Raw genomic sequence first — 25,822 nt, forward strand, 5'->3', positions numbered from 1 at the left:
GGGATGCGAATCAGCACCTCCAAATCTGAGGCCATGGTTATCGACCGGAAAAGGGTGGAGTGCCATCTCCGGGTCGGGGAGGAGATCCTGAACCAAGTGGAGGAGTTCAAGTATCTCGGGGTCTTGTTCACGAGTGAGGGAAGAATGGAGCGCGAGGTCGACAGGCGGATCGGTGCGGCGTCCGCAGTGATGCGGGCTCTGCATCGGTCCGTCGTGGTGAAGAAGGAGCTGAGTCGAAAGGCGAAGCTCTCTATTTACCAGTCGATCTACGTTCCTACCCTCACCTATGGTCACGAACTATGGGTAGTGACCGAAAGAACGAGATCGCGAATACAAGCGGCCGAAATGAGCTTTCTCCGCAGGGTGTCCGGGCTCTCCCTTAGAGATAGGGTGAGAAGCTCGGTCATCGGGGAGGGGCTCAGAGTAGAACCGCTGCTCCTCCGCGTCGAGAGGAGCCAGCTGAGGTGGCTCGGGCATCTGATTAGGATGCCTCCTGGACGCCTCCCTGGTGAGGTGTTCCGGGCACGTCCCACTGGGAAGAGGCCCCGGGGAAGACCCAGGACACGCTGGAGGGACTATGTCACTCGGCTGGCCTGGGAACGCCTCGGGGTCCCCCAGGAAGAGGTGGTGGAAGTGGCCGGGGAGAGGGAAGCCTGGGCCTCCCTGCTTAGGTCGTTGCCCCCGCGACCCGATCCCCGGACAAGCGGCAGATGACGAGAGACGTGACGAGAGAATGTGAAACAGGTCTCAAGTTTCTGCTGTCATTTTTGACAAAGTTATTGAGGAAACACTGAAATATTGGTGTTTTTATTGATTTGTTGGCTATGGGTTAATGGATAATAAATTTTATCGCCAACAAAAGCTTGGATAACTTGGTCAGCGAGTATTAGAAGAATATGAAACAAGTTTGAAGTTTATTTTGTCATTTTTGACAAAGATATTAAGGAAACACTAAAATATTGGTATTTTTATGGATTTTTTGGCTATAGGTTAATCAATAATGAACTTTATCAAGAAAATAAAGGTTGGAAAACTTGTTCAAATAGTAGTAGAAGAATGTGAAACAGGTCTCAAGTTTCTGTGGTCATTTTTGACAAAGATATTGAGGAAACAGAAATGTTGCTGTTTTTATTGATTTGTTGGCTCTGGGTTAATTAATAATCAACTTTATCACCAAACTAAAGCTTGGACAACTTGGTCAGCTTGGATTAGAAGAATCTGAGACAGGTCTGAGGTTTCTATGTTCCTTTATGACAAAGATATTGAGGAAACACTGACAATATTGATGTTTTTAATGATTTGTCGGCTATGGGTTTATCAATAATAGTTTTTATCACCAAACCAAAGCTTGGACAACTTGTTAAGATAGTAGTAGAAGAATGTGAAACAAGTTTGAAGTTTCTGTGGTCCTTTTTGACAAATATATTGATGAAATACTGGAAAATGTGTTTTTATTGATTTATTGGCTATGGGTTAATCAATAATCAACATTATCACCAAACCAAAGGTTGAAAAAATTGGTCAGTCAGTAGTAGAAAAATGTGCAACAAGTTTGAAGTTTTTATGGTCGATTTTGACAAAAATATTGAAGAAACATTTGGACTGTCTACTCTTTTACCCCGGTCCCTAAATATGACGCGGAGCCTGAACGGAGGTACGAATATGAATGTCTGTTGGATCTCGAATATGAAACTGATTTCACCTCGGTCAGGAACCGTGCCTCTCAGGTTTTAGAGTTGTTGAGCATTCTGTAACCACAAAAAAATATCTTAAAAATGTACTTTGGCTCAGCTTTGGCATGTTTGCTAGGTCTGTGTATATACTCAATGTAATAATGGATTTCTTTTTAAAGAATTTTAAATTCAAATGTGAGTCAACAGTTTCATAGGGGTTTAGGAGATCTATATCAACACACTAACGGAAGTTCCAAATATAGACGTGTCTCTTCACTGTAAGTTACCCTGCTTATCACGGATGTGGTAAGCTTTTACAGAGACAGAAGACAGTCAAATCTATGCTACATCTGAACGGATCTTTTACACACTTTTGTTGAAACACATTTGTCTATATTTCTTTGTAATTTTATTTTTCATTTCCTGCGCACAACTTACAGGTAAGATAAAGACTGTGTTCAAATAAAGACTGTAAACTAATAGAATGACATACATCTAAAACAAGGGATGTGTGAAAATGTCATCAACGCCCGTCTTCTACAGTTTGCCATGGCCAAGGTTGTATTACATTATTTCAATGGAAGGGGGAGAATGGAGACAATTCGATGGCTTCTAGCTGTGGCTGGTGTTGAGGTGAGGAGTCATGACATGGCAGTTTTGCACAAGCTTCTGCTATATACAAATTGTTTAACTCAATTTGGAGAATGTTTAGATAGGCTATTTGTCAGTCCAAAAATATATGAATTCTCATCTTCACAGTTTGAAGAAGAGTTTATTACAGCCCCTGAGCAATATGAAAAACTAGTCAGTGGTGAGTTGAGTTAACGTTTGGTCAATCATTCAATTATGGTTTTATTCATTAGTTGGTAGCCATGTATCTGTTTTCTGCAGATGGAGACCTTGTGTTTGGGCAGCTTCCAATGGTGGAAATAGATGGGATGAAGCTGGTTCAAACCAAAGCCATTCTGAACTACATAGCTGGGAAATACAATCTGTATGGAAAAGACCTCAAACAGCGAGCAATGTATGATCCTCTGTCCATACATTTTATATTTGAGTTGTGATCCAATTCAATTTTAGTATGCAAGTCACACCCAAACCTGTTTTTCTTTTAGGATTGACATGTATTCCGAGGGAGTGAGAGATCTCATGGAAACGTTTTTGGTCCTGTGCATATTGTCACCTGCAGAATTAAAGACTAAGTTGGAGAACCTTCAAGCAAAAGCTACAGGCCGTTATCTCCCTGTGTACGAGAAGGTAGTGTCTAAATTCTTGACTGTGACCTTGAGAAATTTAATTTACTGTAATAAAGGTGTTGTTTAATATCTGTATTTTCTGTTCATGAGTCCATGAACAGAAAATATAACCATCATTATTTCCACAGGTACTCTGTGGCTCCCAGTACCTTGTAGGTGACCAGCTCAGCTGTGCAGACATCCATTTGCTGGAGGCCACAATTATGTTGGAGGAGAAATTCCCTGAGATTCTCACAAATTTCCCAAATGTTAAGGTAAACTTTAACAGTTTAAAACAACAAAACAGCAAACACCTTGTTTCACAAGGGCTTTATGCAAGAATGCTATATACAACTTCTGCAGTTGTTAAAGGAGATTAAAACTGATGACTGAGATAACCTTCTAGGATGATCAGGATTACATTGTTGTTTGTTTTCCTCTCCAGGCTTTCCAGGGGAGGATGAAGGTCCTACCAACCATCCACAAGTTCCTGCAGCCCAACAGCATGAGGAAGCCTCAGCCTGATGAGGTCTACGTCACAACAGTGAAGAAAGTGTTTCACAAGCTATTCCGTTAAAGGATAGGTGTTCCTTAATCCAGTTACTGCTTCATTGTATTTTACATGTTTCACTGCAATGTAGACATAGGATTCATTTCCATTTTGTTATCAAGTAACATGTTTAACTGCAATATGAACATTTTGGGGTAGTCTTTATGATAAAACATTTATTAAAATTAGGTCAACAGCAATCTCTATGGAACGCCGAGTTTGTCAAAATTAAATAAATAAATAGGTAAATAAATAGATAAATACATACATAAATAAATATGGCTATGAAAAAATGTCTGAAATCAAAAAAATATGGCAATGAATATAGCATTGTATAATGATATAGCTGAATCAATTTGCCGACATCAATAAATAAATACATGTATTTATTTCAAAATTGCCTTTTTGTAAAGACAACATGTATTTATTTCATGGGACTTTTATTTCCTAATGCCACATTTATTTATTTTTTGAAATGTTTCCCCACCACATTTATTTCCACAAATATTTCCACACCACATTTATTTCTGTGCTGTATTTATTTCCGATCTCACATGCAAACGAGCGGGGCGTGGTTATTTTCAGACCAACGCAGCTCCACACAAGAAGTATAGAATACTGCCTACATGTATAAGCCGTCTAAAGACGGAGAGTCTGCACCCCGAAGATTTGGTCTAGGTGCAAGTACCTGTAAACTGCTGTAATTTCGACATTTGAAAATTCTAATATCATTCCAAATTGTTTTAATTTTTCTAAAAACATTATACATTTGGTATTACTGTTAGCCAATATATTGGCTATACATTTTAAATGAAGTAAAATAAATGGCCAAGAGAAAAAGGGCCGGTCTGTGTTTCAAAGTCCAGGTGTTGTATCACCCGATGCATGACTCTCTGGATTGGCACCCCCCCGCGGGAGCGCGCGCTAATCAAAGAGTGAAAGATTTCGTCTTGATATCGCATCCAAAAGAAGGGGAGACAGAAGTCTCACATTAAACCGTCTTTGTTGTTGAATTCAAGAGAAGGATGTCTGTTATCTGTGTAAATATCAGATGCTATTTTCAACACAAAATCCTTAAAATTCGTCATTCAAACGGTATAGTAACGAACGCGAACCAACATTCTTGCTCCACGACATCGCATTCTGAGGAAATATACCCCAGTATGATCATGATTATTGCTACACAAAATGTATTTTGTGTAGCAGGTTCAAAGTATATCACATGGCATAGCTCTTCATACTAATGTATAGGTTCAAAGGCATGCGATTTTAATGCAGTAAGCCTTTGCGTAGGGTGGGTTACTCAGACAGGTCGAAAACAACAACCTTCTGATCCAGAATAGGCTATCAGCTGTCCTGAAAAGGGACCAAAGGTTCACATGCCTAGCCTACAAAAGACAAGTAAGAACAATGTATCAACCATGTATCAACATCAAAAGAACCATCAAATCCTTTTTTAAGATAGGAAATATTATTCTTATTGTTTGAGTCAATGAAATAAATGAAAAAATAAAACATAATAATCCCTCACCTACCATGGACTATTCTGTTTTCAGACCTGTCCACCCTATACATACACATGCATTGGTATTCAATTGATGCTATTAAATGTACATAATGCTGGCGTAGAAGGATAGAAACGTATGCGGGGGGAGAACATTTCATGGCAGGTTTTCCATTAGATGTAAGTGCAATGAACCCCCTGTTAACCCTGACTAGGACAGTGTGACATGCCTGAAACTTACTGTGGTTAATCAAAATAGTGCCCTCAGTGTACTGTAAGAATAAGTTGATGCTGGGATATACAGAACAGACAATAGAGGGGGGGGTGCATCTCACGACAGGCTTAAAGCACCCCCTGCTAACCCTGACTAGGAAAGTGTCACAGGCCTGAAACTTACTGTGCTTACTCATGCTAGTGCCCTCAGTGTACAGTAAGAATCATTTGATGCGGGGATATACAGAACAGACAATAGAGGGGGGTGCATCTCACGACAGGCTTGTTGTATTCCTTCTTGTCACGAAATGCACCCCCCGCTAACCCTGACTAGGAAATTGTCACAGGCCTGAAACTTACTGTGCTTACTCATGCTAGTGCCCTCAGTGTACAGTAAGAATCATTTGATGCGGGGATATACAGAACAGACAATAGAGGGGGGGTGCATCTCACGACAGGCTTGATGCACCCTCAGCTAAACCTGACTAGGAAAGTGTTACATGCCTGAAACTTACTGTGCTTACTCATACTAGCCCCATCTTGTGCAATGCACCCACTCTGTGAATAATAGACACTATAAAATTAAAGATTTTGAATACAATTAAATAATATAAACCTTTTATTATTTGCAATGCTGTTGCAGTCCCATATTACCTGCTGGTAGGTATTTTGATCTTGGGAAACAGTACAAATGAGCTGACAGGACAACCACTGTCCTGTTGTAGTTATATGCATAACCAATACAATCTAGTGTATGATAAATACGTGACTCCTTTTGTGTTCTTTTTGTGTTTATTTTCTTTGTTACTAATGTTTATTGAGGTACATCTTCACAAAGTACTTTTTTATGTCAAGGCAGTTCTGTATATCCCAGCATCAAATGATTCTTACTGTACACTGACGGCACTAGTATGAATAAGCACAGTAAGTTTCAGGCATGTAACACTTTCCTAGTCAGGGTTAGCAGGGGGTGCTTTAAGCCTGTCGTGAGATGCACCCCCCCCTCTATTGTCTGTTCTGTATATCCCAGCATCAACTTATTCTTACTGTACACTGAGGGCACTAGTATGAGTAAGCACAGTAAGTTTCAGGCATATCACACTGTTCTAGTCAGGGTTAACAGGGGGTGCATTGCACTTACATCTAATGGAAAACCTGCCATGAAATGCTCTCCCCCCGCATACGTTTCTATCCTTCTACGCCAGCATTATGTACATTTAATGGCATAAATTGAATACCAATGCATGTGTATGTATAGGGTGGACAAGTCTGAAAACAGAATAGTCCATGGTAGGTGAGGGATTATTATGTTTTATTTTTTCATTTATTTCATTGACTCAAACAATAAGAATAATATTTCCTATCTTCAAAAAGGATTTGATGGTTCTTTTGATGTTGATACATGGTTGATACATTGTTTTTAGTACTTGTCTTTTGTAGGCTAGGCATGTGAACCTTTGGTCCCTTTTCAGGACAGCTGATTCTGCATCAGAAGGCTGTTGTTTTCGACCTGTCTGAGTAACCCAGCCTACGCACAGGCTAACTGCATTAAAATCGCATGCCTTTGAACCTATACATTAGTATGAAGAGCTATGCCATGTGAAATACTTTGAACCTGCAACACAAAATACATTTTGTGTAGCAATAATCATAATCATACTGGGGTATATTTCCTCAGAATGCGATGTCGTGGAGCAAAAATGTTGGTTCGCGTTCGTTACTATACCGTTTGAATGACGAATTTTAAGGATTTTGTGTTGAAAATAGCATCTGATATTTACACAGATAACAGACATCCTTCTCCTGAATTCAACAACAAAGACGGTTTAATGTGAGACTTCTGTCTCCCCTTCTTTTGGATGAGATATCAAGACGAAATCCTTCACTCTTTGAATCGCGCGCGCTCCCGCGAGGGGGTGCCAATCCAGAGAGTCATGCATCGGGTGATACAACACTTGTTGGGCGGAAAAGTGCTCTACACAGAACATAGATATTGAAGACTTCAGAATAAGCATGGCGGACGATATGCAGGAAGAAATTGCAATGATAGTATTTGGAATATTTTCACAGAAAAATCACGGAAAAAAAGAAAAGGGTTTGCAGTTGCCACAATTCGACAAGCTGATCCTCCATCTCTGCTGTCCAAATCCATTTTACTTTAGGTGTGTTCGACTTCGTGCAATGCTGGCGGCGCCGACCGCCAGCTGAGAATGCCATTGGCTGCTTCAAGTCAGCATGGCTCTTGACAGATGATCACGTGGTTTTTGCCCATTAGAAGCCACGCTCGACACATTAGGCGCGTTCGACTTATTAGAGCGCCGGCGGCGCCGACAGTCGGCTTCAGTCGGCTGCCTTGAAGCTGAGAATGCCATTGGCTGCTTCAAGTTAGCCGGGCTGCAGTCGGCTGCAGGCGACACCGGCGCTGCATGAAGTCGAACGGACCTGTTGTGTCGAATTGTTTCGAAAGGTCGATATCGCTTCGTGAGCACGGCATCACAACTTTTTAGACACGACCAGAGAATGTCTAATATAGAGAGAACTGCCACTCTCGGGAAACTTCCGGGTTCTGAACTGGTTGAAGTTCCATGTGAGGGCGCTAACGAGCGAGTGCAGAATGAATGGAGGTCTATGGAGCTATACCCCTCAAAATCCACTTTTCTCAGGATATAAGTTTTTGTCTAGTAATTTGAATTCTGAATTCGAAATGGGAGGCAAAAAAAAACAAAAAACATACTGCTGGCTGTTATATTTTTTTTAAGTCGCCTTTCTGTTCTAAAAAGCTTTTGAAAATGTCATTGACGTCATACACATCTTACAACCAGAGCTACTGCTTTACGGCAAGCTCTGGTCACTTACTTTTTTCTCTCAGGGCATCGACAACACAGATGACAGGTTAGGCTTTCCCTGTCAATACACATACTAGAAAGAGTTTTGGCTTGCTGATGTTGTTGCTAATGTTGCTAATGCTCTGACATTCTGATTCCGCTTCGGATGCCATAAAGCAAGAGCTCTGGTCGTATCAGTCCTTCACTAACAAATCAGCATTCATTAGCAGAATGCTAGCGTGTTAAAGGCAACAACGACTCACCCTGTAAGAAATCAAAAGGACATAAGTGCTTGTTCATTCAACTTTCGACCTATAATCCATGTTGAACATGCAAAAACTACATTGAAATCGGAGATTTCTCAACGACAATCAGGCAAAAGAGACACATTTAGCCGTTAGCTCCATAGACTCCAATTCAACATGCATTCGCTTGCTATCACCCCCAGTGGAACTCTGGTGGAACTGCAACCAAATTCGGTACAATGGGGCTTAATAGGGAGTGGTAAGGCTCTCCTTAAACTCTAGTGGTAACCAGTTGGGCGACAACACCGGAAATATTTATATAATAATCAATTTTTCTGGCAGTAGGCTAAACATTGGCATTTCATTGTCTGCAATCTAATTTCAAGGACTCACAGGTACATTGAAAATTAGACAACAGTATGCTACAATAACATAAATAATGGGAATATGTTAACATTGCATCGTCGTCTTGTATTCTACAGTTTGCCATGGCTGGAAAGGTTGTACTACATTACTTCAATGGGAGGGGGAAAATGGAGTCAATTCGTTGGTTACTAGCCGTGTCTGGTGTTGAGGTTTGAGGATTTATGACATTGCACTTTTGTACAAACTTATGCTTCATACAAATTGTTTAGTGCACTTACCGACACTGTAAATGTTTTTCAAACAAACTGCAACGTTGTTGTTTACAGTTTGAAGAAGTGTTTTTGTCAACCCCTGAACAATATGAAAAATTTATCAGTGGTGAGTCAACATCTGGTCAATTATTTACTGATTTACTGAATGAGACGTTCACCCTCTTGAGTTGGTAGCCATGTCTCTGCAGATGGAGATCTCATGTTTGGGCAGGTCCCTATGGTGGAAATAGATGGAATGAAGCTGGTTCAAACCAAAGCTATCTTGAACTATATAGCTGGGAAATACAATCTGTATGGGAAGAACCTTAAAGAGCGAGCTATGTATGATTTTATTTCCAAATATTTTATATTAGTGTTGATCCAATTTAGTATTAGTATGTAAGTCACACCCAGAACTTGTATTCTTTCAGGATTGACATGTATTCTGAGGGATTGAGAGATTTCATGGAAATGATTATGATCCTGTGCTTTATACCACCTATGGAATTAAAGACGAAGTTGGAGAACATTCAGGCAAAAGCTACAGGCCGCTACCTCCCTGTGTATGAGAAGGTAGTCTCATGAGTCTTGACCATGAACTTGATTAATAAATATGAGTACAACCCAAACCCAACTTTTACAGAATTTAGGTTGTATAATAAAGGTTTTTCATGTTGTTTGATACAGTACTTGGGTGTAATGTAAGACCCTTAGTCCTCAGTGCAATTTACATTGCTATTTTTTCACAGGCACTCTCTGGCTCCCAGTACCTTGTTGGTGACCAGCTCAGCTGTGCAGACATCCATTTGCTGGAGGCCACACTGATGATGGAGGAAAAATTCCCTGAGATTCTCAAACATTTTCCCAATGTTGAGGTAAACCTCATGCAGCTACGTTTACGATGATTACTGTCTACACAACTGTAAAGAGATTTCATGTGATTACAGAATAAAACGTGTACTTGTTAAAGGAGGTTGAACAGCTAAGTGACTCATCTGAGAGTTTTTAATCCTGTTTGGGTATGGATGTTTTCCTCTCCAGGCTTTCCAGGGGAGGATGAAGGTCCTACCAACCATCCACAAGTTCCTGCAGCCCAACAGCATGAGGAAGCCTCAGCCTGATGAGGTCTACGTCACAACAGTGAAGAAGGTTTTAAACAAGTTTTTTTTAGAATAGAAGAATACGATTGAAAAAACAAAACATTTATTGAAATCTTATCAGCTTTGCATTAGTTGCTCATTATATTCAGGTGGTAAAATTTGCAGTCAGCATAAGATATATGGAATGCAGGTTTGTCAATCAGTAAGGTTTTGGTGGTAGGTACATTTTTCTTCTCACTTATTGATGTCCTGTCAACATAATCATTCAAACTTCAATCATTACTACAAGAAAAAAGAAAACTCATTAATTTCCACTGAAAATGCACAAGAACAAATTATTTCATAAGTAGGACATAAATACATACAACCTGTCACTATCCAAAGGAAATCTGCATCTCAGGTTACATTTAGAGTTGCCCATGATTCTTTACAGTCCATATTAAAAAACAGACATGTTGATAATTAGGAAAAACATTTGGCATGGTTACAAATAGTGCTGGTCCTGTTAAGTGAGTGTTGTGTCTTGTTTCACTAGTCCTGTTTGTTCCATCACAAAGTGAACAGGAAAAGTTGTAAAATCCTCAGCAAACTGAATTAAAAAACAGTGACAATCAGTTGTTATGTAATGCAGTTCATATAATTATTCAATATATTGAAGTGCAATTGAAGGGGTTGAATCGATCAAATACCAGAAGATATGGTCTGTAAAATGTGCGACATTCTGTGGTCTGATTCTTACCTCAGCCCTGCCATGATGCCTGCTGGCATTATTTTCCCAGATCTCTTAAATCTAATTCCCATCACAACTGCCAGAGTTCCAGAGGCCACTGGAAGACAAAATTGTTACCCCTTCCAACACACCCACACGTTGATGTCTCACACACTCCCTGCGCGACTGATTCACCAACGGACAAACCACATATTTCAACCACATTTCATTGTTCCATTTTTTGTCACAACCTTGAGACGGTATTATAATATAATACTGTGCTGTTATACAGCTATAAAACAGGGTGTTCAAACGTGACTACAGTTTTTAACTATACTTACAAAGTGAAATCTTTTGGTCACTTGGGTCATTTGTTATTAGTATGGCCCCATAGGCTGATAAACTGCCAAAGAGTAATCCTGCAATCAACGACACCAGACTACCTACAGACAGAAAACAGGAAGAGTGAAACTGACAACAACAATGAAGTTAACAGGACTTGCAGTTGTTGGTACAGAGGTAAGACCTGGGGCCTGTTCCATAAAGGCCGCTCAAAAAAGATAGACTTAGTCCTAAACTTGAATAAGTTTAGTTAGTCAAGCGGGGCAAAAGCGGTTCCATAAAGGCCCATTTCAGCTCACGCAGTCCTACTAATTCAAGTCAGATTTAAGTAGTCAAGCTAATTGCGTGCACCCTATTCTTAAGCAGCCCGAGAGGTAAAACATGGATCATACAATCCACCACGGCAAAAGCAATGCACACGGCCACGTGACTTCTTCCAGAAAGAACGTTCCCTTTAAATCGTGTACAATGACAGCTCCCTAATCCACCGCTTCAAAAAAAAAATATGACACGCCATGATTGACGTTGTGAACGATAGGCTACGTAGGTCGAGGACCTTTTTTGACTTTTACTTTGTTGATTAAAAATACAATCTAAACTAATCTAAATTGGCTTTTTTGACATCTTTTAAAAATAAATAGCCTACTCTTAATCAATACAGTAGCCTAACTTTTTAACATGGTTTTTGTGGGAAATGGAGGGCAGATTTAAGTTTGTTTTGCAATTGTAGGCTACTGTTAACAATTATATTGCTATGATAATTATACTCGGATAATTTAGATTGTTATAGGCCTATGTCTGATGCCTAAACATTTGAAATCACAAACTAAAATCAGAGGTGTCAAGTAACAAAGTACAAATACTTTGTTACCTTACCGTACTTAAGTAGACATTTTGGGTATCTATACTTTACTGAAGTAATTATTTTTCAGCCGACTTTCTACGTCTACTCCTTACATTTTCACACAATTTTCTGTACTTTCTACTTCTTACATTTTAAAAATAGCCTCGTTACTCCAATTTCAGTTCGGCTTGTTTTCATTCCGGCTTGTCCTTAAAAACACACAAAGTAAAAAATTATCCAGAAAAATCTTGCCATCCAGATAGAGTGACTTTGATTGTGGTTGGATGAGAAGTATAAACATACCATTCCGACACCTTTATTGGTTTTTACGTGATGCATCACCTGCACATGACACAAATCACGGCAAACTCCAGCAAGGAAATAGCAGACGTATGTAGCGTATGAAGATGTCCGCGGCAGAGACTCAAGAGAACTTGAGAGCAAAATGTCCTAACCAAGCACCAGCGAGGAGGTTGGTAGCTAGGAAGATTAGCCAACCCTTCTACATCCCTGGCCGTACCTGGAAGAATTTTTCGACATGTTGGATGCAAAAACAACTCCTTTCGAATGCGCTGCAAGCTCTGCGCACCCAAGTAGGCTACCACGAGCTGGCTTTCACAAACTTGCCGTCTAATTTAAATAAAGACTATTGATAACATGCCTCTGAAGTTTGACTTTTTGCACCATTACAATACTTATAGGCAACTAGTTAGTCATCATATATTCCGCTCCATGAAACACATGTTAATGCAAAGTAGTAGGCTACACATATATGGTAGGCTACTAAAATGTGTTCATTTTGAATGGGCATAAACAGATGCAGCCCACATTTTTCAACAATAACATTTCAATATAACAAGTCATTATGGCCTTTGGAAAAAAATATTTTGGGGGGAGGTGGATTATAGAACGTGCATTATAGACCCCTGTGCCTAAGCTTTTGTCCTTAATCAAAAATGTTCTCCGTACATTACTAGGCTACTTCTACTTTTATACTTTTAGTTTTGAAACCAGTAGGCCTACTTTTATACTTTTACTTGAGTAAAAAGCTTGAATTGATACTTCAACTTCTACAGAAGTATTTTTAAACCATAGTATCTATACTTCTACTTGAGTAATAAATGTGAATACTTTTGACTCCTCTGACTAACATCCATACATTAACGGCTATGGTGTGTAGCCTATCAATGCATTGTTCATCATTGTTTAATGCATTAGGCTAAATGTTGTAGCCTATGGCTATTTAAGTTGATTTTCTATCAATGTTGAACAGATTGAACTGATGAGAATAAGAAAATGAGAATATACGTGGTAAATAATCGTTTTCCCGTTGGGTCAGTGTTACAGGAAAGTCTGGTCAAGCACCAAGTCACGCTAAGCCTGCCAGTTAGTCTGACCCTGACCAGACTAGTTTCGCAGCCTAAGTTGCCATAGTAACCAAGTTAAAACTACGTTGAGCTAGCTTTATGGATCCGAATCATAGAGTTAATATAACTAGAGACAGCTACTTCTGTCTTCCAAGATGGCGTCCCGATTCATTTCTATGAAAAGTGCTCAGTGGCGCAGTGAGGCAAGCGAGAGCGCGAGACTGGACGCAGCCATCTTTCCACTTCCGTGTCTTCCGGTCTAGCTTTAAACAGTGACGTCAACAATCTATGCTCGCGCTTAACATAGGCCTATTATATTTGCCATCATTTCATGGACATTTTTACGAAAAATCAAATCTGTTTTAAAATAACGGGAATAAACTATATTAACAACATTTCATGTATGCGTGACATTTGCCTAACTTGCTGCAACAGGGCAGGCAACACAAGCCAGTACTCCGTGTGCTCATTCAATATAAGTCTATATGGCTCATTCAGCTCCATTAAAGTCGGCTATCAGCCAATGTGAACTATTGTGCTCGTGCCCTGTTAGTATCCGCAAGCACATTTGCAGGCAACTTTTATTGACGTAAGCAAATAAATGGGGTGCCAGTTTACCCATTTCGGATTGGTCTCAAACTTAACAAAAATCGGGATAAATTATTCTATGAAAAAGTTAGTAGTATGAGCCAGGTTCGAGCATCGAACAAAAATTATTGGGGGAGATAGTTTTGTAAATGTTGACTGGAGTTAATAGAATAAAAACGTCCGGAAGAGACGGAAACCTAACCGTAATGCAATACCCCCTACATCCACCGGGGCCGTTGCTTCAAGCCGAGGGGCGAGGGCTTGATCCGAATGAACTAGAAATGAGTCCGACTAACTGACATAAGTCTTGCTTATTCGGTAAACTCGCTTTATGGAACAGGCCTCTGGTCAGACCTAGTCATCCTGACTAAAATCTCATCCTGACTAAAATCTCATCCTACCTTTTCTCTTGTATCCCATGTATCCCCCCAGAGCTATGGTTGCTGCATAGCCAAATCCAAGCCAGTCAATAACCATTGCTGCTGTGGAAACAAAGGAAAATAGGTCAACTATGTGCCAGCTACAAATAATGTTAAACGGGAGCATGCAGGAGTGTGGTTGAAGGATGAGGTAGGCTATATACACATAGCATACCCACAACTTTACATAACGGTACTATTAACAAAGCAACTGTTTATAAACTTGGTGCTCACAGTCAGTACTGATCGCATGCAGCCTGGAATTTCAATTAATTTGCGCATTAGCCAGCAAAAATGTTTCAAAAAAAGCCACGGCGAAAGGAGCAATGGACACAGTGGGCTCCACACTAGTCTGTTTGATTTGTAACACTCTAAACATTGTAATCAAAGCCGGTATGCGCTGTACACCCCAAACGTATTTTATTAGCAAAGCCTACAAACAGTTTTCCAATTGGAACGTCACAAACCTGGTATACTTACTATACTTTAGGCAGCTCTAGCTAGATACTGAAAAATGATAACAGTTCAAGCACTTCCTTGTTTAATTTGCGCATGCCCAGATTGGCGGCGGCCATACGCTATCGCAGGCCGAAGGGAAAGGCTGCAGACCTGCCAAGAAAAGGGCCCAACTTATGGGGCCATTATTGTAGCAAAACTATTCACAAATGCACAGCATCAGGGCAATGGAACGCCATGTTAGTCAAAATTAAATACATATATAGATAAGTAAATAAAAAGGCAAATACACAAATAAATATGGCTATGACATAAACCCTGAAATAAATAAAAAAGATGGCAATAAATATATAAAAATAGAATCATATAATTATATAGCTGAATCCATTTACCTACATCAATATACAAATAAAATACAAAATGACGTTTTTGTAAAGAAGAAGATTTTTTCCTGGGACTTATATTTCCTAATGCCACATTCATGTATTTTTTTTGACTTTTATTTCCTAACGCCAGATATATTTCCAAACACCACATAGACCAACGTAGCTGCACAAGATCGAAGGCAGATAGGGACACCCAGAGCAGGGGCAGAGCAAGGGTTGTGTCTCGGGGGGCGGATACTGATTGGGGGGCCCCCAATTATTAATATTTTGCAGTGAAAAGTAACCAATGGCAACCTTTATTGTGAACAGAACACATTCGCCTATAATAAATGTGTTCAGTCATCATAGCCCATAATGTATAAAGAAAATGTAGGCCAGTATAGGCTCGCATTCAGCATTCATTAGAATCTGTCACACACTGTAGGCCTACACAAATCCATCCATACAATGGGTTTAATGATCTGTCCATTTACCAAATACATTATATTCAAATTCATAAACAAACATAGCCTACACACGTTACGTTACATAGGGCTATATAACAATTCTTTCAACAACAATTTGGGTCGAACCAAGCTCCCATGACGCGTGACGCGCACTGCAGTAGGCCACCTACAGCATGCTACAATTGAACTAAAATTCCATTAGACTATAATCATTTTTTTCCAAACTGACATTGGGATATTTCAAACCAGCAAACTCATAGCCTACACACAGGTCAAAACACAAACACATTATTTATTTAAAAAAAGCAAAATATAGGCTATGCAGACATAGGCCACAACAAATGCCCTTGCCTATTTAAATCATCATCTGTCTGTTCTTATTGTTAGCAAATCAGGCGATTACTTTGTTAATGTCAATCTCGACGTCCCTCTCGATGCACAGCAGCATTAGCCTACTGCTAAATTGGACAGGCGCTCCTCTCCCATTCTTGATCGCAAGAAACTATCAATTTCAGACGGCTTAAAGTCCTCTCTGCCTTAGCACTGCTTATTGGAACTGTATATGCGATAGAGAATGGAAAGGTTGGGGAAAACACGGTCCATGTCGTTGTCAATGAGAAATGGTAGGATGCTGTGTGTGTTTAGTTACTGTTTTTCCATGCTCAGCTCACGGTACATAGTAGCCTTCGAAATGTAACAAATTCGTCAAACACATCATCAGCCTGAGACATGTCCTCCGAATAGAACTCCGCAAGCGCTCTAACTTTCCGAGCAGCATCGGGGTGACAAAAATGTTTTGGAAAATGTAGGCCTATATGTATTTACTAAAATTATCTGCCATGGATACAATCAACGTTTTGTTGCCAAAAAGAAATTCTGAAAGAAAAAGAACATAGATTGGGGGCCCCCTCGGGTTTGGGGCTTGGGGTCTTTGGTGCCCCCCCCCCCCCTGCTGTCCCAGAGCCAAGATAAAAAAATATTTTTATATGGCTCTGGGGACACCTAGATTCGAGAGATGATGGAAGACAAGTCGTGTCAGAGATCGCATGCTGGTATGGCCGCGGGAACTAGGGGTGCTGAAGGTGCTGCAGCACCCCCTGACAGCACGAGAATTTAAATTGATATGACTTAAAAATCCACCACCGTGGCACAGCTCCGCAGAAGCGGACTGGCCATCGGCAGCACCGGCCCACCGGGAGAAGAATAATGATGGAAAACCAGGCTAAGAAACGTAGGGTGGGGCTGAAAAATTAAGAGACAAAGAAATCACCTTCAATAGACAAGGTTTTACCAATTGAAAAACGGTTATGTTTACTTTACATAAAGCTCAACTATTTTGCGCACAAATAAAGGCCAAAAAATGTGGCCCGCGCGCTACGCATTAAGGATAGAACTCCCAAACTTGCATCGCATCAATCGAACACTGAATATGCTTGCATTAGCAGAGCAGTGGTGGCGTCTATGGGGGCCCAGTACGTCCCTGCTAGCCTGGTCCTAACCAGACCCTCGAACATTTCATTTGAACAGAGGGTCTGGGATCGCTCCATTGACAAACGTTAACTTCCTTGAAGGCGGGTTCTCTGTTGAAGTTTAAAACAATTGGATCTGCCCAGAGCCACTCTGATTTGCCATAACCAATCGCAAGCGTTTGCCTTAGCCAACTCCTTCACCACTACTATAACGGAGCTAGCTGCCGTAGCTGGAAAATCAAACTTTTCCTGAACCCCGTGGGGAGGAGGGCCACAACATCATGGCCACCAACAAAACTCAGCAAGGAATGTTCTTGCTCCGGCTTTAACCTATGGATATTCGGCAGCGTAGCCACAACCACAGAATAGTTTCACTTGCATCTTTCTCCGCCGCCATTACTGAACTACTCAAACTAGTGCACGACATTAACGCCATCGTTCTCAGCCACTCCCTCTGTTCGCTGATTGGACCTACAAAAAAATTGTTTCTGCATACCGACTTCAGAGCATAGAGTTAATAGGTGCGTTCGACATGGACTGCGGCTGAATGAAACGACCAGCGAGAGTAGCCGCTTGCAGTCGGGGAGGAGTTGAAAACAGCTCTGTGAAGTCGGACATTCCAGCTTCTCGTGGTTTGCTGCTTTGATGTCAGTCATGGCCGATCAAGCGCTGTTTGCTTACTTTACTTTATTTATAATTTAACTTGGTCTTTCCGTTAGTGAAGAAGCTGACAAAAACCTTTTCTTCAACACATTTTTAATTCAATTAAACTTTTTTGAGCGTTGGCTAAACTGAAGGTGTCCGTAAATTACAAAACACGCGTCAAAGTTGTCATGTGTGAGTCTGGCCAATCATGAAATAGCTGTGTCATCACTTGAACCCGTGCAGTTGCTCTTGAGAAAATGCGCTCGGCTACACAGCCGCCAGTTCTCGAATCGATCTCACGGTACTTTGATGGCGACGTCACAGTGACGTATCCTCGGCGCCGTCTCAAGTCGGACAAAAAGTCTAACCAGAATTCACTGTTTCAAGTCAGCGGCCTGCAGCCGGCTGCGGCGCCGCATGAAGTCGGGTCATGTCAGTCGGGTTCGAACGCACCTATTGCCTTCTGTGTTAGATTCACAGCTTCGAATTGAAATCGGAGACGATATTATGAGTAAAGACAAGTTTCTTAATCTGTGTTGTCAATATTGTCGATTAAAAGTTGTTTGTGGGAGTGACGTGAGTTATTTGAGCAAAGAATTACGTGTCCGGCCTGGCCGTTTTTGATGGGCAGCTATGACAGTAGTAGCACTGTTTAGCCTCGATGTTAGCAGCTTTCTGTGAAATTTGGAAAAACAACATGAACTAGCTAGATTATATAAACTATAAGCTAAATGTACGTGCCTTGTTTGGCCAATTCGGTCGATTGTGGAAGAAGTAGGCTGCAAGTAGCCTACTATAGCGACTGCCCTGATGCCTACAGTTGGTGCCACTTGTGTAAAATTCGCTGGCCAATGTTTTCCAGTAATATCTGTTTTATTTCCACAATAGCATTCTTGTGTCAGTTGTGTCATCTAAGTCAGTGTTATGGAATATGACATATCAAGTCTCAGTTCATAGCCGGGTATACACCGGCCGGTAGCCTGACGTTGTCATACTCATAATTTTAGTCAGAATATGAATCTGAGAACTCTCCGTTGGACTTTGACTACGGGGCGTGTTTCAAACGAGCCTGGAAAACAAATGCCTCTTCGCTCAATTGGATAGAACTACAACCCAGCTAACAAAATGACGTCCCCTGAACGTCCCCGAATGTTATCAGGACGTCGCAAGGGAACATCCCCATTACGTTTCTTTGTAGGGTTCCCTGAAAGTCCCGGGGACGTCGCAGACAAACGTCCCCGGGACGTCCATGTAACGTCCTCTGCGACGTCATGGGGACGTTCCCTTGCGACATCCTGATAACTTTCGCATACCAAATGCAGAATCAATTTCTCAACCTTAATTTATAGTCACGTTTATGCATTTAATGGATATTTTTGTATACAAAGTATAAAATGCATATTAGCCTATAGTGCAAAACTAAACTGAATGTGTTCACTTAAACTCAACAAGGTAATTTAACTAAAATTCACATCACAGAATGACACACAAACGAAAATATCAGTTCGGAATTTAGATGGTTACGTTATGACCAACGAATGACGTTCTGGAACCCCCCGAAAGTTTTAAACATAATGTCATATCATAACCAACCAGGGACGTTCCTGGAACGTCCCGAATGTCCCCCAATATTTTTTAACATAATGTTGTAGCATAACCAACCAGGGACGTTCCTGGGACGTTCCTGGAACGTCCCAAATGTCCCTGAATTTTTTTAACATCGTATCATAACCACCCTGAAAGTTTAAAATAAATGTCCCTTGTTAGCTGGGAACCAATCAGAGCAACGTATATGTTGTTTGTTCAAAACAAATTCAACTGAAGCTGAAGCTCTTTTGTGACGTTGGTGATTACGTTACTGTTGATCATCTGTCCATCATCGTATAAACAGAGAATGTCTAATATAGAGAGAACTGCCACTCTCGGGAAACTTCCGGGTTCTGAACTGGTTGAAGTTCCATGTGAGGGCGCTAACGAGCGAGTGCAGAATGAATGGAGGTCTATGGAGCTATACCCCTCAAAATCCACTTTTCTCAGGATATAGTTTTTTGTCTAGTAATTTGAATTTTGAATTCTAAAGGGGAGGCAAAAAAAATACACACTGCTGGCTGTTAGATTTTTTAAAAGTTGCCTTTCGGTTCTAAAAAGCTTTTGAAAATGTAATTGACGTCATACACATCCTACGACCAGAGCTACTGCTTTACGGCAAGCTCTGGTCACTTACTTTTTTCTCTCAGGGCATCGACAACACAGCTGACAGGTTAGGCTTTTCCTGTCAATACACATGCTAGAAAGAGTTTTTGCTTGCTAATGTTGTTGCTAATGCTCTGACATTCTGATTCCGCTTCGGATGCCATCAAGCAAGAGCTCTGGTCGTATCAGTCCTTCACTAACCAATCAGCATTCATTAGCAGAATGCTAGCGAGTTATAGGCTACAAGACTCACCCTGTAAGAAATCAAAAGGACATAAGTACTCGTTCATTCAACTTTCGACCTATAATCCATGTTGAACATGCAAAAACTACAATAAAATCGGAGATTTCTCGACGACAATCAGGCAAAAGAGACCAATTTAGCCGTTAAGATCCATAGACTCCCATTCAACATGCACTCGCTCTCGATCACTCCCAGTGGAACTCTGGTGGAACTGCAACCAAATTCGGTACAATGGGGCTTAATAGGGAGTGGCAAGGCTCTCCTTAAACAGGCTCTGGTATAAAGCACGCCCTGGCAATGTCATTGGTACGCCCAGATTCTGGTTTTCTGTAGTTGTTCCCCAATACGAGACCCTCCAGACCCAACTTCCCGACCACATTTTTTTGTGGGCGGGGAGAAGTTGGGCTGGCAGCCAGGCTAACCGGCCGGTGCAGTAAACATAGGGGGCTAGGCTAGCTTGATAGCTACAATTTCAGTACAGTAATATCAAAGATTCTTGCTCAAAATGTCTCAACGTTGGTAAGATTCAGCACCGGTGTCGCCTGCAGCCGCCTGCAGCCCGGCTGACTTAAAGCAGCTAATGGCATTCTCAGCTTCAAGGCAGCCGACTGCAGCCGACTGTCGGCGCCGCCGGCGCTGCAAGAAGTCGAACGCGCCTATTATGTCTATCTGCCGTCCATCTTGTGCAGCTGCGTTGGTCTGAAGATAACCACGCCGCTCTCGTTTGAATGTGAGATCGCACAGAAATAAATGTGGCATTCGGAAATATATGTGGCATTAGGAAATAAAAGTCCCATAAAATAAATAAACGTTGTCTTTACAAAAACATAATTTTGAAATAAAATGTATTTATTTATTGATGTAGGTAAATGGATTCAGCTATATAATTATGATGCTATGTTTATATATTTATTGCCATATTTCTTTTACTCCAGAATGTACTTCATAGCCATATTTATTTATATATATTTATTTATTTACTTATTTATTTAATAAATTATGACTATCTCGGCGTTCCATAGTCATGAAGCAAATTGTAAAAGCTGCTATATGTGGTGAATTCATCTTGCTTGGTCTAACTATATAAGTCTTCGGGGAAAACAGGAGTGACGTAAATCGGAGAGCGACAGAGAGTCCTGTGATACAGATGCATGGCCGCAGAGCCAGCGTGACTTTAAAACAAGTGACAAAATGGTGAAATCTGGCAAGCTACGATCCGGGGTAGGATCAAAGCTCAAGCGATGGAAAAAAGGACACAGCAGTGACTCTAATCCGCAGACTAGCCGATTCCGACAGGCAGCGAAAGGTCGCTATTTCAGCAGTCCCTTAGGTAAGCAAGATCGGTAGGCTTTATTCCCGTCGCACGTGGGTAGCTAGACAAGTTATGTGTCGAGCACGCCTAGCTTTCCAATAACATGCCTGCATCATTTGTTCACGAACGACGGATTAAACATAACATAATGAAGACATAACTAAAAGAGTGATAAGATGGCTTCTGTCATGTTTTGGCCACGTCATATTCTATTTCTTGGTTTGATCTAGCTACTTTATGTACCAGCGTAATTAAAAGCAGGGTAGGACATGTTGAGAAACTGTTTTTCTTCATATTTGCTTAAATATACTTCACATCCTGATAGAAACTTATACATCTTTCGACAGAAAGATGAAATCAACCCGATATCTGTGATGAACACGACCAATCATTAAGGTCAGACAGGCAATAATGATTGGACGGCATTAGGACCGAACACAATGATTGGACAGGCAATCCTTGTATGTCTCCCAGCAATAGTCAGGAAGAGGAGGGGGTGGGATATTTTGGTTTGAATCTTTTCAAACTCAAGCAAAAATTGGGCCTTGAGAGCCCTGCATTATTAGAGGACACATTAAACTAACCGTACACAGGAGTGGCAGGTCTGTTGACTTCACCGACACAAGGAAAAGCCATATTCAAAGCTGTTCCAGAGAAATAAATTAAGTGTGTGTGTTTCATTGCACACATGCGGATACGGAGTCTGATTAACTATCACCACAACAAGCAACCTCTTTACCAGACTTGCCACCGGTAAAGATTGATCAAGATTATAATTTCAGCAAATCCATGTTCATCCCTGTGCTGTGTGTCCAGAAAAGAGCGGCCTGACTGTAGATGCTCTGAAACTGCACAATGAGCTGCAGGCAGGACCCCTGGAAACCGGCCCAGGTGTCCGGGGAGATGCCTTTATGGAGGAGGCCGAGCAGGCGAGGTCAGAGAGGACCTCAGGGACTTTCCTCAGTGGACTGTCCGACTGCTCCAACCTCACCTTCCGGAAGGTCCAGCGCTACTGGGAGTCCAGCTCTGCGGCCCATAAAGAGGTAGAGAGGCTGCCTCTACAGCAAGGCTGGTTCTGCTGGGAATACTCACCCCACTCCATACAGTGGGTGGTGCTGGATGATTGTAAACCATTTTTACTTGTGTGTGTGATAGTCAGTGGGTGTGTGTAATCAAACATACAAGTGTGTGTGACGTATTGTGTTAACTACAGCTGGTTTGTGTGTCAGATCTGTGCGGTGTTGGCAGCAGTGACAGAGGTGATCAGAGCCCAGGGAGGAAAGGAGACGGAGACAGAGTACTTCGCTGCTCTGGTGAGTGTTTGCTGGACCATGTCTCGCGCTTGCCAAATATATTATCTGTCAGGTTTTATGTCTGTCCCTCACTCTGTTTTTCTACTCCAGAGCTAATAGTAACTTTGTTATTAATCAATATTCTTAATATGTATGTGTTAGATGACCACTCTGGAAGCTGTGGATTCAGGAGAATCTCTGGCTGCTGTGGCCTACCTCCTCAACCTGGTTCTGAAACGGTCAGCCTCACCCTACTGAGCCAATCACCCCTCTGCTCTTATACTCCTCAACCAATCAAACCTGTTATTACATTCCTGAACCACTCGTAGTTCTACTTACACTGATGCATGCTTCCGGATTTCCTTTAGCGTGTTCAGATGGTGGCTGTAGTGTGTGTCTGTGCGTGCGTGCGTTTGAATGTGCAGTGTGTGTATGCATGTCTGTTTTCAGGTGTTGACTTGTCTCTGTGTGTGTCCATCAGGGTTCCTACGCCTGTGCTCATTTCCAAGTTTTCAGACACATCCAAGGCCCTGATGGACGTCCTGTCTGCACAGGCCAGCACAGAGTCTCCCCTGGCCCTCCGATGGGTGAGAGAGAGTATGGGTGGGTGGGGGAGTGAGGGTTGGTGGGGGTAGGGTAGGGTAGGTGAGGGAGGGAGAAGAGAGGGAGAGAGGTTGGATTAGGGTTGGGTATTGAGAACGATTCGATTCAGTTCCTAACTTTATTACGAAGGATATTACAATCCCTTGGTGCAATTTTTCCGTAGATGAATTTGCAAGAGTTTTCTTCCGCACTATTGCTGGAGCTCCCCTTGTTGAGCCTTTCACATGGTTACAGGCTGATAAGTTGACTTGACAGCTCAAACGGGCTTAAAGGTCCCATGGTATGAACATTTTGGATGCTTTTATATAGGCCTTAGTGGCCTATATAAAAGTGACTACTACTGTATCTGAAGTCTCAGAAATCCAGAATTACAGCCACTACGAGCAGTCCCACAACAAGCTTTCCTTAGGATGTGTCATTTGTGTCTGTAGCTTTAAATGCTAATGAGGAGGAGAGAGGCGGGGCAAGGTGGATGGGGGGGTGGTCAAGGCAAGCTTGCAACCACGGTACCATGCCATGCGCTAATGTTTACAGTGGATGTATCGCAGTGGCTCGTAGACACGTTGCTGTGAATTTGCCCTTTCTCACCTCATCGACCTGGTTTGCAGAGGTGCACACTCATCGTAATTTCAATGAGGGAAATGCGGAAATCGGCCAAGTATAAAATAATTGTACAACACTCACGTCAGTGTGTGTGTGTGTGTATTCACACACATACTTGATGCTATCTACCTTTACAGTACCAACAGTAACTGGGCTCTTAGCTGTTAGCTGCAGAGCTAATGTTACAGCCACATTCTAAGGGTGAAGCTAGGTAACCATATACAGTAAAGCAACAAAATGATACAGCGTTAGTTGACTTGTTCAAGGTTTGTACATTTACATTTATGCATTTAGCAGACGCTTTTATCCAAAGCGACTTCCAAGAGAGAGCTTTACAAAAGTGCATAGGTCACTGATCATAACAACGAGATAGCCCCAAACATTGTGGGTAGCCAAAACATGAAGCATACATTGTGAAAAACCGAATAAGTGCCAAAGGGAAGAACCATAAGAGCATGTGGTTAAACAAGTTACAATTAAACAACATGAACCTCAAAAAGTGCAAGAGTGTACCTGAAGAAAAGCAAGCAACAGTAAAATATTTCACAGTGAGTACAAGAGTTAACTTCGTAATAACTAACCTACAAGAGGAACAAGTCACTCAATAAGAATCATTGTGATCCTGGAGGAAACTAACATCAGGTCCAATCAAGTATTCCTAAGTACCGTTGTACTCCCGGAACAAGTGCGTCTTGAGCCTTTTCTTGAAGGTGGGGAGACAGTCAGTGTCCCTGATGGAGGTGGGGAGCTGGTTCCACCATTGGGGGGCCAGGCAGGAGAAGAGCTTGTGTTGGGGGCGGTCTTGAGCGGTGGGACCACCAGGCGGTTGTCTGAAGAAGACCGTAGGTGACGGGTGGGGGTGTAAGGCTGCAGGAGAGACTTGATGTAGTCGGGTGCAGTCCCGTTCACTGCTCGGAAGGTCAGTACCAGGGTCTTGAATCTGATACGGGTGTTGACGGGTAGCTAGTGGAGAGAGAGATGAGGAGCGGGGTAACATGGGAGCGTCTAGGTAGATTGTAAACCAGGTGGGCCGCTGCGTTCTGAATCTTCTGAAGAGGGCGGGTTGCACATACTGGGAGACCAGCGAGTTGCAGTCGTCCAACTTGGAGAGGACCAGTGCTTGGACTAGCAGCTGGGTGGAGTGCTCAGACAGGTATCTCCTGATCTTCCGGATGTTGTAGAGGGTGAATCTACCCGACCGGGAGACTGCAGCAATGTGGGCCGTGAGGGAGAGCTCGTCATCCATGGTAACCCCAAGGTTCCTGGCAGAGGATGAAGGGGTCACCGTCGCAGATCCCAGGGTGATTGACAGATCGTGGGAGATGGAGGGTTTAGCTGGGATGATGAGAAGTTCTGTTTTGGCGAGGTTCAGCTGGAGGTCATCCAATCGGAGATGTCTGTGAGGCAGGCCTCAATCCTAGTTGAGATCCCCGGTAGCTGGGTCAAGGAGAGTTGGTATTGGTCCAGACTTTAATTTCCGACAATCAGCAAGGCCAGTTCTGTATTGGCCCAAGTTGAGGAAACAGTCGTCCGTGAAGTGTTTGGCGCAGACAAAACCTTTGTAAGTTGTGTCGGCGCTAGTGCTGTCAAATGATAAAAATAATTGCGGTTAATCGCATTTATGTCATAGTTAACTCACAATTAATTGCACATTTTTATCTATTCTAAATGCCCTTGATTTCTTTTTGTCCCATAATTTTTTCTCATTGTAATGCTCTTATCAACATGGAAAAGTGGATCGGCTTATTTAGTGCAAAAGGCCTTTTTGAAAACAACATTGCAATCGTCTGGCTTTGAAGAGGGGGCGGAGAATTCGTATCAGCTATGTGCTTAGCCATCAAGTTGTATTTCAGTCTGGACGTGCTGCAATGATAGCTCAGTTTACAATGACAAAACACACAGATCACGTTGGTCTTGTCAATGTAACCATTTGGCAACTTTT

General features: G+C 41.8%; 4 protein-coding genes across 10 annotated transcripts in view; 3 read left to right on the top strand and 1 right to left on the bottom strand.

The window, feature by feature from the left end:
- The first annotated feature begins 2,000 nt into the window (after positions 1–2,000).
- On the top strand, positions 2,001–3,788 carry LOC146267889 (glutathione S-transferase A1-like). 2 transcript variants are annotated; one of them, XM_084667079.1, is made up of 7 exons: positions 2,001–2,113; positions 2,217–2,306; positions 2,433–2,484; positions 2,565–2,697; positions 2,789–2,930; positions 3,058–3,183; positions 3,354–3,788. In XM_084667079.1, the coding sequence occupies exons 2-7, from the start codon at positions 2,223–2,225 to the stop codon at positions 3,483–3,485; spliced, it is 669 nt and encodes a 222-aa protein (XP_084523205.1). In that variant the 5' UTR covers positions 2,001–2,113; positions 2,217–2,222; the 3' UTR covers positions 3,486–3,788. The 2 variants fall into 2 exon arrangements, with proteins under 2 accessions (XP_084523205.1, XP_084523204.1); XM_084667078.1 differs by lacking the exon at positions 2,001–2,113 and having other exon boundaries at positions 2,160–2,306.
- A 4,219-nt stretch (positions 3,789–8,007) lies between these two features.
- Positions 8,008–10,576, top strand: LOC146267890 (glutathione S-transferase 3-like). 2 transcript variants are annotated; one of them, XM_084667081.1, is made up of 7 exons: positions 8,008–8,067; positions 8,728–8,820; positions 8,938–8,989; positions 9,072–9,204; positions 9,294–9,435; positions 9,612–9,737; positions 9,904–10,576. In XM_084667081.1, the coding sequence occupies exons 2-7, from the start codon at positions 8,734–8,736 to the stop codon at positions 10,036–10,038; spliced, it is 675 nt and encodes a 224-aa protein (XP_084523207.1). In that variant the 5' UTR covers positions 8,008–8,067; positions 8,728–8,733; the 3' UTR covers positions 10,039–10,576. The 2 variants fall into 2 exon arrangements, with proteins under 2 accessions (XP_084523207.1, XP_084523206.1); XM_084667080.1 differs by lacking the exon at positions 8,008–8,067 and adding an exon at positions 8,370–8,640.
- Positions 10,049–14,819, bottom strand: tmem14a (transmembrane protein 14A). 4 transcript variants are annotated; one of them, XM_084667082.1, is made up of 5 exons: positions 14,712–14,819; positions 14,214–14,294; positions 11,013–11,114; positions 10,702–10,789; positions 10,049–10,551 (listed from the first exon to the last, which is right to left on the bottom strand). In XM_084667082.1, exons 2-5 carry the CDS (start codon positions 14,287–14,289, stop codon positions 10,512–10,514), a joined length of 306 nt encoding a protein of 101 aa, XP_084523208.1. In that variant the 5' UTR covers positions 14,290–14,294; positions 14,712–14,819; the 3' UTR covers positions 10,049–10,511. The 4 variants fall into 4 exon arrangements, with proteins under 4 accessions (XP_084523208.1, XP_084523209.1, XP_084523211.1 ...); XM_084667083.1 differs by having other exon boundaries at positions 14,699–14,819; XM_084667085.1 differs by having other exon boundaries at positions 14,214–14,291; positions 14,712–14,782.
- rrp12 (ribosomal RNA processing 12 homolog) overlaps positions 14,364–25,822 on the top strand; it is a 30,154-nt gene continuing 18,695 nt past the window's right edge. Inside the window, exons 1-5 of one of the 2 annotated variants that reach the window (XM_084667077.1) lie at positions 14,364–14,382; positions 22,199–22,425; positions 22,612–22,695; positions 22,837–22,913; positions 23,156–23,261. In XM_084667077.1, coding sequence (XP_084523203.1) covers positions 22,294–22,425; positions 22,612–22,695; positions 22,837–22,913; positions 23,156–23,261 — 399 coding nt within the window. In that variant the 5' untranslated portion in view covers positions 14,364–14,382; positions 22,199–22,293. Of the gene's footprint in view, positions 14,383–21,187; positions 21,401–22,198; positions 22,426–22,611; positions 22,696–22,836; positions 22,914–23,155; positions 23,262–25,822 lie in introns of those variants that run through there. The other variant, XM_084667076.1, reaches the window with a different exon arrangement.

The sequence above is a fragment of the Hypomesus nipponensis genome, chromosome 11 (assembly GCF_054491055.1).
Source record: "Hypomesus nipponensis isolate SF chromosome 11, ASM5449105v1, whole genome shotgun sequence".
Classification (NCBI taxonomy): domain Eukaryota; kingdom Metazoa; phylum Chordata; class Actinopteri; order Osmeriformes; family Osmeridae; genus Hypomesus; species Hypomesus nipponensis.

Bases quoted from the DNA above. Each gene is read 5' to 3' on its own strand.
- LOC146267889 (XM_084667078.1), top strand. From the start codon at position 2,181: ATGTGTGAAAATGTCATCAACGCCCGTCTTCTACAGTTTGCCATGGCC. The intron at 2,931-3,057 runs GTAGTGTCTAAA...TTATTTCCACAG, and splicing joins ATCTCCCTGTGTACGAGAAG to GTACTCTGTGGCTCCCAGTA. The intron at 3,184-3,353 runs GTAAACTTTAAC...TTTCCTCTCCAG, and splicing joins CAAATTTCCCAAATGTTAAG to GCTTTCCAGGGGAGGATGAA.
- LOC146267890 (XM_084667081.1), top strand. From the start codon at position 8,734: ATGGCTGGAAAGGTTGTACTACATTACTTCAATGGGAGGGGGAAAATG. The intron at 8,990-9,071 runs GTGAGTCAACAT...ATGTCTCTGCAG, and splicing joins ATATGAAAAATTTATCAGTG to ATGGAGATCTCATGTTTGGG. The intron at 9,738-9,903 runs GTAAACCTCATG...TTTCCTCTCCAG, and splicing joins AACATTTTCCCAATGTTGAG to GCTTTCCAGGGGAGGATGAA.
- tmem14a (XM_084667082.1), bottom strand. From the start codon at position 14,289: ATGGTTATTGACTGGCTTGGATTTGGCTATGCAGCAACCATAGCTCTG. The intron at 10,790-11,012 runs GTAAGTATAGTT...TTTGTCTTCCAG, and splicing joins TGACCAAAAGATTTCACTTT to TGGCCTCTGGAACTCTGGCA. The intron at 10,552-10,701 runs GTAAGAATCAGA...TTTTTAATTCAG, and splicing joins GGCATCATGGCAGGGCTGAG to TTTGCTGAGGATTTTACAAC.